Source organism: Anolis sagrei, chromosome 6 (genome assembly GCF_037176765.1).
Source record: "Anolis sagrei isolate rAnoSag1 chromosome 6, rAnoSag1.mat, whole genome shotgun sequence".
NCBI classification, from domain to species: domain Eukaryota; kingdom Metazoa; phylum Chordata; class Lepidosauria; order Squamata; family Dactyloidae; genus Anolis; species Anolis sagrei.
This window is the reverse complement of record NC_090026.1, coordinates 5,963,891-5,979,181: the sequence shown is the minus strand read 5'-3', so window position 1 is coordinate 5,979,181 and position 15,291 is coordinate 5,963,891. Positions and strand designations below refer to the sequence as shown.

Here is a 15,291-nt window from a genome sequence, read left to right as displayed (position 1 = left end):
TAGTCTGTGAGGTAGGCCTCAGTGTGAGGTAGGCGTTAGTCTAGGAGAAGGCCAAGTATGAGGAAGGCCTGGTGTGAGAAGCTTTGGTGAAAGAAGCCGCAGGTTGAACCTATTGTGTAAAGCCTCATGTGTAAAGCTCCACAATGCTGTGTGTAAAAAGCCTTACGTGTGAAACTCCAATGCGAAAGTTGGAAAAGGAGGAAAAGGAGGGGACCTGAGGCTGTTAGGAATGGTGGGAGTTGGAGTCCAAAACACCCGGAGGGCCCAAGTTTGCCATGCCAGTTTTAGACCCTTGCCAACCACACCTGGTTGCTTGCCTCAAACAGGATGTGTGTCATAGTCCCTGCACATTGTTGACATTTCCTGAAGCTTTCCCAGCAAATGGTGACCACAAACAGTAAACAAAGAGGCACAGAGTCATAATTATAGCCTCTGCCCCTCCTCTGCTCTTTCTCCCGTCGCAATCCAATCCAATTGACCTTGTTTGGGAAGGAACCTTCTATCTCTCGCAGGAAAATGTCGATCTTCTTCCGCCCCTCCTCATCCACCGCGGCACAAAGGGACCATATCATGCTGAAGATGAAATACATCTCCACCACTGTGGTGTAGTTCTCACTGTCTGCTGGATTCAGCTGGGAAGAGAAGAGAGTGGAAATTAACCAGAGGAAACCTGCTGGCTGTTGGATTCAGAGCCCTGGAAGAGGGGACTCCTGGAGATTAAGGAGCCTTGGTTGCCCAGAGGTGTTCACACAGACACTGGGGAACTGGGGACTTGCCATGTGTTTTAGCCTGCAACGTCTATCAGCATAACCCAGCATAGTCAGAGGAAGAGACTGTGAGAGCTGTAGTATATAATATCTAGATCAGTGGTTCTCAACCTGGGGGTCGGAACCCCTGCGGGGGTCGCCAGGGAGTGTCAGAGGGGTCGCCAAAGACCAACAGGAAACACAGTATTTTCTGTTGGTCATGTGGGAAATTTGGCCCAATTCTATCATTGGTGGGGTTCAGAATGCTCTTTGATTGTAGGTGAACTATAAATCCCAGCAACTACAACTCCCAAATGTCAAGGTCTATTTTCCCCAAACTCCACCAGCGTTCACATTTGGGCATATTGAGTATTCATCCCATGTTTGATCCAGATCCATCACTGTTTGAGTCCACAGTGCTCTCTGGATGTAGGTGAACTACAACTCCAAAACTCAAGGTCAATGCCCACCAAACCCTTCCAGTGTTTTCTGTTGGCCATGGGAGTTTTGTGTGCCAAGTTTGGTTCAATTCCATCGTTGGTGGAGTTCAGAATGCCCTTTGACTGTAGGTGAGCTATAAATCCCAGCAACTCCAACTCCCAAATGACAAAATCAATCAATCCCCCTCCCAACCCCACCATTATTCAAATTTGGGCATATTGGGTATTTGTGCCAAATTTGGTCCAGTGAATGAAAATATATCCTGCTTATCAGATAATTGCATTACGATACATAACAGGAGCAAAATTACAGTTATGAAGTTGCAAAATAATATTATGGTTGGGGGTCACCACAACATGAAGAAATGTATTAAGGGGTCATGGCATTAGGAAGGTTGAGAAACACTGATGCAGATAGTCTGAAGGCCACACCTTTGGGCCATAGGAATATATCCGGAGTGGGAAGTGGAGGGAATTCTTATAGTCCTCTAATCAGATATTCCTGGGACAACGTTTTAATAGTTTTGAAAGACTTGAAAATATGGGTCAACATAGCCACAATTTACAGAAGTGCTGATGGAGATCTATGGTTCGACACATACCCAGAGTAAGAAAAGGTTTGCTTAACAGACAGTTGTGAGAAAGCTGTTAATATTAAGATTTGAAAATGTAGGGTAGCCTAGATGGAATTTTCTGTCCTAAAAGCTATGGACAACAGTAGGGTTCAAAATACTAGATGATGCAACCACAGAAGTTCTAGAGCTCTCTCTCTCTCTCTGACCCTTGACTTGCAGGATCAAAACATTGGACTTCCTGACCAAAAGGGAGGTTGCTATCTTCCCAGACCTTTCTGAGGATCCCACAGACTGAGAGGGCAGCTGGCCAAGCCCTGCCTGCTCCCTACCGCTTCATCTAAGGAAGCCAAAGACGAGAAGAGCTTGCAGAGAGCCACAATCCCGCTGTATTCGGAGATGGGGACCAGCTCCTGGCAGTTGTCCTTCTTGAAGGTCAGGATCTTGTTGGTGAATTTGTCAAACATGCGCTGCAGGGTTTCTGTTTCTGCCTGAGAAGAGACAGATGCAGATGAAAGCTTCCTCGCAGCCTCTCAGCAGAGCCATGTAATCGAATGCCATCTCTTTTATTTAATTTCTAGCCCACCCTTCTCCTCATTGTGACTCACTGTCCTCCAAGGTCCTTTCCCTCCCGAAGTTTGCCTCCTGAAGGTGTGCTGTCTCTCCCACCGCATTTCCACTCACTCACTCACAGCCAGATCCCCTTTCTTTCTGCAACATTGGGCCTTTGTATCCAAAGCGATAGTTGCATACAGAAGAGCAGTCTCAGGGTAGGAGCTACGACGTATTATTGGAAAGTGTAGGGATGTGGGACGGATCTACTGGTGGAAACTGCTGGCTGTCTTGGACCAAGCCCTAAAGTGCCCAAACTGCTCCTCCCGTCAAGTACCTTTGGGCGCTTTTCGATCCAGGAAAGGACATATGGCTTCCACCCCAAGTCACTGTAATCCGTGTACACCATTCCACACCGGGAGACCGTGGCAGGTGAGGCGACTGCAAGGTTTTCCACCTCAAACAACAGGGACACCTGAAGCAGGATAAGGAGGGGAAAGTGATTTCAGTAGTCTACTTTGCAGAATGAGAGGCCCAGAAGGGGCTCACACGCTGGCTTACCTGCTCGGGCATGGCGATCCTCTCGCCATTGATCAGGGTCAGCACTTTGTTATCGTCCATGACTGAGTTCATACTCTCAATCCACAACGTGTCAACAGGGCCATCGAAAAGGATCCACTTCTCATCAGGTTTCTCATCTGGGCAAAAAGGGTGAAGGACAAGCCCACTTGGGGCTAAGACAAGCAAGGGCGAGAGTCCTCATGGACAACAAGTTAAACATGAGCCAGGAATGTCATGCGGCGGCAATAAAAGCCAATGGGATTTTGGCCTGAATCAATAGGAGTCTAGTGACTAGATCAAGGGACGTCACACTACCCCTCTCTTCTACCTTGGTCAGACCACATCTGGAATCACACTGTGTCCAATTCTGGGCACCACAACTGAAGGGAGATATTGACTCTAAGCTGGAATGTGTCCAGAGGAGGGCGACTCAAAAGATCCAGGGCCTGGAGAACAAGCCCTATGAGGAGCGGTTTAAAGAGATGGGCATGCTTAGCCTTCAGAAGAGAAGGCTGAGAGGAGACATGATGAGGGCAATGGATCAAGATGTGAGGGAAAGCCATAGGGAGAAGGGAGCAAGCTTATTTTCTGCTGTCTGGAGATTAGGACGCAATGGAACAATGGCTTCAAACTACAGGAAAGAAAGGAGATTCCACCTGAACATGAGGAAGAACTTCCTAATTGTGAGAACTATTCCGCAGTGGAACTCTCTGCCCCAGAATGTGGTGGAGGCTCCTTCTTAGGAGGCTTTGAAACAGAGGCTGAATGGCCATTTGCCAAAGGTGCTTTGAATGTGATTGTCCTGCTTCTTGGCAGAATGGGGTTGGGCTGGATGGCCCATGAGGTCTCATAGAATCATAGAATCATAGAATCAAAGAGTTGGAAGAGACCTCATGGGCCATCCAGTCCAACCCCCTGCCAAGTAGCAGGAATATTGCATTCAAAGCACCCCTGACAGGTGGCCATCCAGCCACTGTTTAAAAGCCTCCAAAGAAGGAGCCTCCACCACACTCCGGGGCAGAGAGTTCCACCGCTGAATGGGTCTCACAGTCAGGAAGTTCTTCTTCATGTTCAGATGGAATCTCCTTTCTTGTAGGTCTCTTCCAACTCAATGAGTCTATGTTTCTAAGGGCAACCCAAATTCAGAAGCCAGCTGCTCTCCTGAGGGATGATGGGTCTCAAGACCCACTGCCCTCCTTGAATTGAAAAGACCAGAACTTGAAAATGTTGCTTCTGGGGCTACAACCCCTCAGATAACATGGTCACAATTGGTGCTGGTGTGGATGAGTTTTGGACAATTGATGCCAGTCAGAATTTTCAGGAGGCAAACTGACACAACTACTTCAAGTCCAATCAAAAGGTATGGAAACAAACCTATAGACTCATTGGGTCCCCCTACACACTCCTATCTTAATGAAATATGACTTTTCAAAAAGCCCAGACTGAAGCCACAATCAGGACCACTGAAGGGAGCCGGAGGAAGAAGGCGGGAGGCATGCATAACCAATTGTTGACACATACAAGATCAGCAAATGCTGCAATCACGGCAGCCACCTTCAAGGCACCCACCCAGAGCCTTTCGCGTTCTGACAGACAAGAGACAATTTCAGAAGAGAGGCAGTGAATTTCTTCCAAGGGCTTGTTTTTGAAGAGGTTGATTGGCTCAGACAAGCAGAGGTGCCAGCTCGCTCAGGAAAGGAGAGATGATTGGCAGCCGAGGCTGGCACCTGGCATGGGCCAAGACGGGCCTTCCAGAGGGTAAATACCTGTGCAGGCTTCCCGCATGATGGAAGCCAGGATGCCATCGCACCATTCATTGGTGTTTAGGTCATAGCTCCCAAACAACTCACTGAGACTCACCGCTTTGGGGTTGAGGGGAAAGGCCTGTGGGGTGGTCAAAGTGGGACAGGAGTTGAGGTCAGAGGGTTGTCAGGTCAGGGGAAAGGAGAGAAGGCACAAGGCTGGCCAAGCAAGGCCAAGTCTGAGATCCTCAAGTCCAAAGGCTGAACACAGACCATGCTATGATATAACAGGAAATGCTACAATCCTGAAGGAGAGATTTTCTGGAACTAGTTCCCACCACTCTGCTGGTGGCATGGTCCTTCCTTTCTCCTGACCCAGAAATAAATGGATGGTCAAGACTGTCTTCCACAAGGGGAAGAAGGGGCTGCTTTTCTCAGAAATATTAAAAATTAACTAGGTATTTTTAACTATAAAAATGTGAGTCAAGGGTTAAATGAATGCAATGACTCAGCAAAAGCTGCAGTTCTATATAAGCAGGTGTGCCTCTGTGATAGTTTGCCTCAGTGGGAGAAAGGTCTCAGTCTGTGAGAAGGCCTCAGAGTACAAGGTAGGCCTTAGTCTGAGAGAAGCTCCAGGTTGAAGGCCTCGTGTGTAAAACTGTGTGTAAAGCTTCTCACAGTGTAAGGTAGGCCTTGGTCTGTGAGAAGCTTTGGTGAAAGAAGCTCCAGGTTGAAGGCCTTGTGTGTAAAACTGTGGGTAAAGCTTCTCACAGTATGAGGTAGGCCTTAGTTTGTGCGAAGCTTTGGTGAAAGAAGCCCCAAGTTGAAGGCTTCATGTTTAAAACTGTGTGTAAAGCTCCTCACAGTGTGAGGTAGGCCTTAGTCCGTGAGAAACTGGTGAGAGAAGCCCCAGGTTGAAGGCCTTGTGTGTAAAACTGTGGGTAAAGCTTCTCACAGTATGAGGTAGGCCTTAGTTTGTGAGAAGCTTTGGTGAAAGAAGCCCCAAGTCGAAGGCTTCATGTGTAAAACTGTGTGTAAAGCTCCTCACAGTGTGAGGTAGGCCTTAGTCTGTGAGAAGCTTTGATGAGAAAAGCCCAGGTTGAAGGCCTCGTGTGTAAAACTGTGTGTAAAGCTTCTCACAGTATGAGGTAGGCCTTAGTCTGTGAGAAGCTTTGGTGAAAGAAGACTCAGGTTGAAGGCTTCGTGTGCAAAACTGTGTGTAAATCTCCTCACAGTGTAAGGTAGGCCTTAGTCTGTGAGAAGCTTTGGTGAAAGAAGACCCAGGTTGAAGGCCTCGTGTGTAAAACTGTGCGTAAAGCTCCTCATGGTGTGAGGTAGCCCTTAGTCTGTGAGAAGCTTTGGTAAGAGAAGCCCCAGGTTGAAGGCCTCGTGTGTAAAACTGTGTGTACAGCTCTTCACAGTGTGAAGTAGGCCTTAGTCTGTGAGAGAAGCCTCTGTGTGAGAGAAGCCTAAGGAAGAGATAACATTGGTCTGTGAGTTTTTGTTCCTTGTATCACTTTGGGCTACTGGTGCTGGGACACGCCACTGCTAGTAAGTTACTCTCCTGTGCATTTATGAGGAGTGTCTTTTGCTAATAAGCCCACTCACCCAACAGCTTTCTCTCAGTCCTGGGATAGCAATGAGATGCAAAGGTGGCTCAGAAGTGTGACTGCATTGGAAACCAAGAGGAAAAACCTCTTGGTCACCAATGCTGGTTCCCCCTGCCCACCATAAATCAACATGCATGCCATCACACTCCCTCTTTTAATTATCATAGAGATTGGGGTCGGAGGAGAGCCTCCCCCTCCCGTCTCTCCCAGAAACAGCCATCCCATCACCTGCTGGCAGTTAATAAGCAAGCGCCTCCAGGAGGTCACCTGCCAATATGCTGAGATAATCACCTTTGCCCCCTTGGAGCGAGGCTATCAGCCAAACTGCAAGAGGCAAGTCTGAAGAGCAGCGGGCAGCAGGTCCAGGGCTTGGCAACCAGGGCTGGCATGCATCCCCACACACTCGTGGTTCAGCATCCCAAGTCTTTGAGGGCAACTCCCCACAAAACAGCCGACACCATCAAGATCATGGCTGCCAGCCGGTGATGGCCAGTTGCCCTGTGGTTTGCATGCCCTCCTTGTTCAGTTTGAGGAAAAGGTCTCCGAGAGGCAACCAGGCAGAAGGAAGGGCAGCAAGGAGGCAGGGACGTGCTAGCAAGGAGGAGAGGGCTAGAAAACAGAAGGCAAAGGCTGCAACCCAGCTTAGCTAGGACTTCTTCGTGGCGAAGCCCCTGATGAGATCTTTGCTTATCTGTTGCACTCAAGGTCAGCACAATGGATGCACACTCTCCTCTTGCCTGGGCGTTTAGTCTCAGTCACTCTCTCAGGAGGAAATATAGGTTGCTTACCTGTAACTGTAGTTTCCCAAGTGGTCACCTGTGAATTTGCACATATGGTGTATTAGAATGATATGTTTACACATCTCCATTTATTACTACTGTTGTTTTTCAAGCCAGATATGCCATATCTTTTGTGAGAAGTTTTGGTGAAAGAAGCCCCAGGTTGAAGGCCTCGTGTGTAAAACTGTGTGTAAAGCTTCTCACACTGTGAGGTAGGCCTTAGTCTGTGAGAGAAGCCTCTTGAAAAACAACAGAAGTAATAAATGGAGATGTGTAAACATATCATTCTAATATACCATATGTGCGATTCACAGTTGACCACGATGGGAAACTGAGATTCAGCCAGATGTTACCATCTGCCCACCTTGTATCCTCTGCTTCAACTGGGACACTGTCTTGGGGTGGACAGGTAAGCAAATTAGGAGAAGGAGAGAAGGTTTGGGCCCTCATCCTGTGCCCTGTCCTCTTCTGGCCATGAGACCTGGTTGAAAGAAGCAGCTGCACTTCCTATGGAATCATCTGTCCAAAGATTTGCTGATGGCCACAAGCTTAGATATAGAAATACTCCATGATATCAAGCATTTGGTTACCCATTTGGATATTTCAATGGCTGTTATGCTCTGGTCTACTTGTGAGTTTTGAAACACATTGGCCTTTAAGACACAATGCTTGGGAAGACTGACGCTTGCTCTCACCCAGAACTGGAAAAAAGTGGGTGGGGGACACAACCAAAATTGCCCAGCCATTACTCCTACTGGTTTGGGAATTCTGAGTGTTGTGATTTTAAAAAATAACATTTCTAGGCTCTGAACTCAATCTGTTCCTTTGTTTTCTGTGGATATACCATATATACTGAAGTATAAGCCGAGTTTTTCAGCCCTTTTTTGTTAAAAAAGCCCCCCTTGGCTTATACATTTATTCTTTTACTCTATTTATTATTTATTATTACTTTTATTATTTTACTCTATAATTAGTTATTATTACATTTCCATTATTTTACTTTATTATTATTATTACATTTATTATTGTACTCTATTATTAGCAAAGGTAAAGGTTTCTCCCTGACATTAAGTCCAGTCATGTCCGACTCTGGGACTCTGCTGCTCATCTCTATTTCCAAGCTGAAGAGCCGGTGTTGTCCGTAGACACCTCCAAGGTCATGTGGCCGGCTTGACTACATAGAGCACCGTTACCTTCCCTCCACACCGGTATCTATTGACCTACTCACATTTGCATGTTTTTGAACTGCTAGGTTGGCAGAAGCTGGGGCTGACAGCAGAAGCTCACCCCGCTCCCTGGATTTGAACCTGTGATCTTTCAGTCAACAAGCTCAGCAGCTCAGCGCTTTAACCCACTGCGCCACTGGGGGCTTCTACTCTATTATTACTGCTATTATTACATTTCCATTATTTATTATTATTATTATTTCTTGCATTTGTTAGCCGCCGCTCTCAGCCCAAGGGCGACTCGCGGCGGCGTACAGTACAAAAAGGACACTTTACAAAAGGATCAACAACAATTAACATCACAATACATACATCAACTTATACTAAAAATCCGCTGCGTCATATTTATGGAATCATAGTCAATCTCGTCGTCGTAATTCAATCCGGTTGTCATTACCCGTAGCATAGCACTTAGTTGAAAGCCTGCTCGAAGAGCCAGGTCTTCAGGCCCTTACGAAAGGCCATGAGGGAGGGGGCCTGTCTGACATCAGCAGGGAGGGAGTTCCACAGCCGGGGGGCCACCACCGAGAAGGCCCGCTCTCTCGTCCCCGCCAGACGTGCCTGTGAGGCAGGCGGGACCGAGAGAAGGGCCTCCCCGGATGATCTCAAGGCCCTCGTGGGCTCGTAGGCCGAGATGCGGTCTGCAAGGTATTTTGGGCCGGAACCGTTTAGGGCTTTGTAGGATAACACCAGCACCTTAAATTGGGCCCGGTAGCGAATCGGCAGCCAGTGGAGCTGGGACAGCAGGGGCGTTGTATGCTCTCTGCGTCCTGCTCCCGTTAACAACATGGCTGCCGCGCGTTGGACTAGCTGCAGCTTCCGGGCCGTCTTCAAGGGCAGCCCCACGTAGAGAGCGTTGCAGTAGTCGAGGCGGGATGTGACCAAAGCGTGTACCACCGTGGCCAAGTCAGACTTCCGAAGGTACGGGCGCAGCTGGCGCACGAGCCTAAGCTGTGCAAATGCTCCCCTGGTCACCGCTGAAACCTGGGGGTCCAGGCTCAACGATGAGTCCAGGGTCACACCCAAGCTGCGAACCTGCGCCTTCAAGGGGAGTGCGACCCCGTCCAGCACAGGCTGTAACCCTATACCCTGTTCGGCCTTGCGACTGACCAGGACAAGCCCGCCCCGGACCACCACCACCACCGGAACCGAGACGGGCGGAAGGAGCCCCCCGACCGCGTTGTCCGGAGGGAACGCCCCGACGTCCCCGACATTTTTACGCTATTTACGCTATTATTATTATTACATTGGAGCCCCCGGTGGCGCAGTGGTTAAACCCCTGTGCCGGCAGGACTGAAGACCGACAGGTCGCACGTTCGAATCCGGGGAGAGGCAGATGAGCTACCTCTATCAGCTCCAGCTCCTCATGCGGGTACATGAGAGAAGCCTCCCACAAAGATGATAAAACATCAAATCATCTGGGCGACCCCTGGGCAACGTCCTTGCAGACGGCCAATTCTCTCACACCAGAAGCAACTTGCAGTTTCTCAGGTTGCTCCTGACACGACAAAAAAAATTACATTTATTATTTTGCTCTCTTTATTATTATTGGAAGGATACATAAGCATATTGCCTTGAATAATGTAATTTTATTGGTATCTATTTTTATTTTGAAATTGACCAGTAGTGTCTGCATTTCTCACCCATGGCTTACACTTGATTCAATATGGTTTCCCAGTTTTGAGGTAGAATTAGGTGCCTTGGCTTATATTTGGGTTAGCTTATACTTGAGTTCAGACAGTAAATGTTCATTTTTTGGCCCTTTCTTTTCTCTGTCCTTTAACTCTCACCTCCAATCACCCAAAGGCCGACAGGCCTTGCAGCCAAGCTGGCCTTGAGACCAGCCTGGCTGAATTGCACCCTGGAAAGGAAACTGAGCCCTGTCCAATGCTGCTGACAGCGTTCGCCGCCACTGTTGCTGACACTCTGTGCTTGGCATCCTGGTGGTTGTTCCCAGCCAGAACAGACACACTCAATCAATTACTATATAGTGAGTCAACCCATAAGGTAAAAGTAAAGATTTCCCTTAACATTAAGTCCAGTTACGTTTGACTCTGGAGGTTGGTGCTCATCCCCATTTCTAAGCCAAAGAGCCAGCGTTGCCCATAGACGCCTCCAAGGTCATGTGGCTGGCATGACCGCATGGAGCACTGTTACTTTCCTACTCACATTTGCATGTTTTCGAACTGCTAGGTTGGTGGAAGCTGGGCCTAACAGTGGGGGCTCACCCCGCTTCCCGGATTCAAACCACCGACCTTTCAGTCAGCAAGTTCAGAAACTCAGCGGTTTAACCCACTGCACCACCAGGGGGCCCAAACCATAGATAGATACAATCAATATTACATTTTCATTATTTTACTCTATTATTATTATTACATTGATTTAAGTTTAAGGACAAGGCTGTGGCGTAGGTAGTTAGTAGCCGGCTGCATTAAATCATGACTGACCAAGAGATCATCATTTTGAAACTAGCCCGGGTTGGAATGAGCTCCCAACCATTAATAGTCTAGCTTGCTGTTGACCTATGCAGCCCAAAAGACAGTTGCATCTGTCAAGGAGGAAATTTAGGTACCGCTTTATGTGGGGAGGGTAATTTAGCTAATTTACGACACCATAAAAACTTCCAGCCGCCTGCAGAAGAATGAGAAAGTACTCCATCAAGGATACAATGTCACAAGTGGACAGTAAAGCGGCAGCTCCCCCTGTGGCCAGAATTGAGCATACCCTCATGAAGCCAGGAAAAGCTGGAATGTTAAATTGCCTCTGTGTCTGTCTATAGATGTTGTATGTCTAAATGGCATTGATTTTTTCTCATTTATATGTACATTGTAATCTGCCCTGAGTCCCCTGCGGGGTGAGAAGGGCGGAATATAAATACTGACTATATAAATATAATATAGATAATTATATAAATATAAATTTATATATTTATATAAATTATATAAATATAATATAAATAATAAAAATATAAATATTATTGTGCCTGTGCATATTTTTTTTATTTTTCATATTGTTATGTATTCATGTGTGTTATATAACTATGATGTTATTGTTTATTGTTCGTCTTTTCGGTTTGTGTTTTTTGGTTTTTCTTTATTGTAATTGTCATTTGGGCTTGGCCGCATGATGGTGGCGGGGTAACAAATAAAGATTATTATTATTATTATTATTATTATTATTATTATTATTATTGACAATAAATAAGTCCTGTATAGGTGAGTCTGATCTGGATGGTTCCACTGGCAGTTTCTCATGCTGCAGAGAAATAGTAGAACCCTCCTTCCATGAAGCTGTCTGCTCAGATGCAGAAACTACCATATGTGCAATTCACAGTTGACCACGATGAGAAACCCTCCTTCCGTGCCTCTACCCTATCACTTTCTTCTTTCTTAGAGGAGTACCTGCACACGCCATTCGCATCACACTGGACAGAATGCCGTCTGTCCACTCGTTGGTGCTGAGGTTGTACTCTCCGTACAGCTCACCCAGGGAGACTGCCTTTGGGTTCAAGGCGAACTCCTAGAAGCAGGCACACCCAGCAAGGAAAGAGGGGAAGGAAACAGGGGAGGAGGGAAGAGAGTAAGTCAGCGCCAGAAGGAGGCAAGAAGCAAAGACTTGGCCAAACACCTGTGTGGTTGCCACCTGGGTAGAAGAAAGCCAGAGTTCCTATTAGGAATTTGCCTCTCCTCTCTCCTGCCAAGGGCAATCAACCATATTCAACGTGACTCCCATCCCAAGGAAAAAATGCAAGACAGAAGCCAAGCAGCAGAGACCCCTTGACACAGCAAAGGGAGATAAAGGAAGAGTGGGAAACCACAGCCTTAAGCAGGGTTGGGGTCCGGCAAAAGCAACCCGGTGGGCAGAGCCAAGGGAGGAAGGCAGAACACCATTTGGCTCTTTGCTCTGCTCTGCTCTGCCTGCCTTTCAAGCGAGGCCAAAGGAAGCCACTGTAACAGCTTACTGACCCGGACCAAGTTGGCGGTGGGGTCTCCGCTCTTGTGCAGGCTGCAGAGGGTATTCTGCAAGGCCCGCCAGGTGACGGTCTTGCCGCTGCCCGTGTTGCCCACGATCATGGAGGAGTGGCGGGAGTTCTTGGTCTCAAACAGCTGGATCACTTTGGTGATGGTGAAGGGGATCACCTGGAGCCCCATTTCCTTCAACTCCACCTCAAGCATTTCCTTAATCTGTGAGGAAAGGAAGGAGGAAAGGGAAAGCACTCCTGAGATCGAACAGGTATGCACACAGCACTCTCTTTGCAGATGTTACCGCCCTCGCCATTTCTATAGGGCAAGGGTTCTCAAACTAAGGTCCGCGGGCCAGATGCAGCCCTCCAAGGTCATTTACTTGGCTCCTGGTCTAAACTTTAGACTTAGGGTCAACAACTTCAAGTCCCACAACAACAACAACAACAATCTGAATTAACAGGCCCAACATTCCCATTGAAATACTGGTAAGTTTATGTTGGTTCAAACTGTTCATCATTTTAAAAACTGTATTGTTCTTTCATGCTTTTTGCAGTACAAATAATACACTATATCTGCAGTGTGCATAGGAATTTGTGCATGTTTTCCTCAAAATATAGTCCACCCCCCCCCCCTTCAGACATTTCAGACAGTTCACAGTCTGAAGGATAGTGAACTAGCCCTCTGCTTTAAAAGTTTGAGGACCCCTGCTATAGGGTGATGGATGCCAGAAAGTGACTATAAGAGGGGAGGGATTTCCCCAAACGATAGTGTCTCCACTATTGGTGGGGCTGTTTCCCCATTTCCTAGGAAGGGGAGACCAAGCCCTAGGCCAGTGGTTCTCAGCCTTCTTGATGCTTTAAAACAGTTCCTCATTTGGTGGTGACCCCCAACCATAAAATTATTTTCGTTGCTACTTCATAACTGTAATTTTTCTACTGTTATGAATCATCATATAAATATCTGATATGCAGGATGTTTTTTCATTCAGTGGATCAAATTTGGCACAAATACCTCATACGCCCGGATTTGAATACAGGTGGGGTTGCAGGGAGGGTGATTTTGTCATTTAGGAGTTGTAGTTACTGGGATTTATAGTTCGCCTACAATCAAAGAGCATTCTGACCTCTACCAATGATGGGATGGAACCAAACTTGGCACACAGAACTCCCATGACCAACAGGAAATACTGTAAGGGTTTGGTTGGCATTGACTGGAGGCTGGATGGCCATCTGTCAGGGGTGATTTGAATGCAATATTCCTGCTTCTTGGCAGGGGGTTGGACTGGATGGCCCATGAGGTCTCTTCCAACTCTTTGATTCTATGATTCTATGACTTTTGAGTTTTGGAGTTGTAGTTCGCCTACACCCAGAGAGAACTGTGGACTCAAACAATTATGGATCTGGACCAAACTTGGCATGGATACTCAATATGTCCAAATGTGACCACAGGTGGAGTTTGGGGAAAATACACCTTGTCATTTGGGAGTTGTAGGTGCTGGGATTATAGTCCATCTACAATCAAAGAACATTCCGAACCCCACCAATGATAAAATTGGGCCAAACTTCCCACACAGAAATCCCATGAATACTGTGTTTTCTGATGGTCTTTGGCGACCCCTTGACACCCCTTCATGACACCCCCCCCCCCCAGGTTCCTGACCCCAGGTTGAGAAATGCTGCCCTAGGCAAAATTGGGCAGGACAGAGGCTGACCTTTCCATAGTCAATGACTGGGCACTCAATGCCTGGGAAGAGGTCCTGGATGATAGCGTTGAAGAGGGGCACGTCACCGGAGGTCAGCTTGGCAATGTTCATGTCCTTCATGGCCATGAGGAGAACCTAAGAAGGAACCAGGTGCAGAAGAGAAGAGCTGGTTGAAAAGTCAATGCAAGGAGAGGAAGAGCAACGGGGTCTGGAATAGGTCTTCCATGACCAAATCAACATTGACCTCCAAGACCCCTCAAAGGCTCATACATAGAGAAGCCCCCTCCCCTGTAACTGGTGTAGACAGTCATTCTCCCCATCGTCACTACTACACACAGCACTCATTTTGTTTATTTAAAAAAATACCAACTGGTTTTAGGAGAAGCATTTCCATTTTAAAGGATGTTTTTCCCTGCTTTTGTTCATCACCTCAGGAGCCCTAGCAGTGGGAGGCAATGAACAAGCCCATTAATAAATAAAAAATGCAAATAAATATTACAGGCACAAAGCATTTCTTCAGCATTAACAGAGTTGGGTGGGAAGCACAGCAATGCTCTTGGGAACCATAAGCCAAGGACTCTCTGTACTGGCCCAATGGGATGGTGAAAGTATGGCCTCAAGCCCTTATTTCATGGCCTCAGAAGGCCGTCTGGAGGTCCTCAAGCCCCCACATGCCTCCCTAGAATAAATTAGAAATTGGCTGTGCATTTTGGAGGAGATGTTTCACATCAAAACAGCCCCAAATTACCTACAAACTTGGTGGTGCCTGAAACCCCCAATGCCTCCCCCTATTCAAAGGCATCACTTATAATAAAAGTTTCCAAATTTTGGTCTTCTATATGTTTTGGACAAAATGCAAAAGTGTGGTCTGGTGCAGGAGCATGGCCAGGAAGACCAAAGGCTGTGTACCTCCTCATCAGCAAGGTCAGGCCGCACCCGACGCTTTTTCCCAGCATAACGGAGCAGAGAGGTCAGCGCTCGGAGGCCAAAGTCATAGTGGTCCTGCTTGGAGAGCTGCTGCACAGCCAGTGAATACAAAGTGTAGACTTTCTTGGCCAGGATCTGGGAAAGGAAGAAAAGAGTTCAGGGAGTACCACTCATGCAGATCAACATTGTGCCTGGGTTGTCCATCAAACATGCAGTACCTTGCAGTTATTGAAGCCTTCTCCAAAAAGGATGATTTCAGCAATGAGGGTGGAGTCGGGCACCACCATGGAGATGGGACGGAACATGGACTTCAGGTTGTCGGGCAGCTCTGTGCGCCCAGCGTAACCTGCCACGTGGCACAGAGAAGGGCATGAGTGCAGGTTGGGAAACAGGGAAGAAGGTGTCCACCCCACCCCTGGTGTTCAGTTCAGTTCAACTCAGTCTCTGAGCCCACCTTACAACCTGCCAG

At 47.4% G+C, this 15,291-nt stretch overlaps 1 protein-coding gene across 1 annotated transcript in view; it reads right to left on the bottom strand.

The window, feature by feature from the left end:
- Positions 1–15,291, bottom strand: part of DNAH2 (dynein axonemal heavy chain 2) — a 202,285-nt gene that overhangs the window by 78,056 nt on the left and 108,938 nt on the right. The window contains exons 38-46 of the mRNA XM_060779843.2: positions 15,041–15,168; positions 14,805–14,957; positions 13,905–14,030; positions 12,194–12,412; positions 11,630–11,747; positions 2,872–3,008; positions 2,648–2,785; positions 2,091–2,249; positions 480–632 (exon numbers count right to left, since the gene is read on the bottom strand). Of these exons, the coding sequence (XP_060635826.2) occupies positions 480–632; positions 2,091–2,249; positions 2,648–2,785; positions 2,872–3,008; positions 11,630–11,747; positions 12,194–12,412; positions 13,905–14,030; positions 14,805–14,957; positions 15,041–15,168 (1,331 nt within the window). The remainder of the gene's footprint in view (positions 1–479; positions 633–2,090; positions 2,250–2,647; positions 2,786–2,871; positions 3,009–11,629; positions 11,748–12,193; positions 12,413–13,904; positions 14,031–14,804; positions 14,958–15,040; positions 15,169–15,291) is intronic.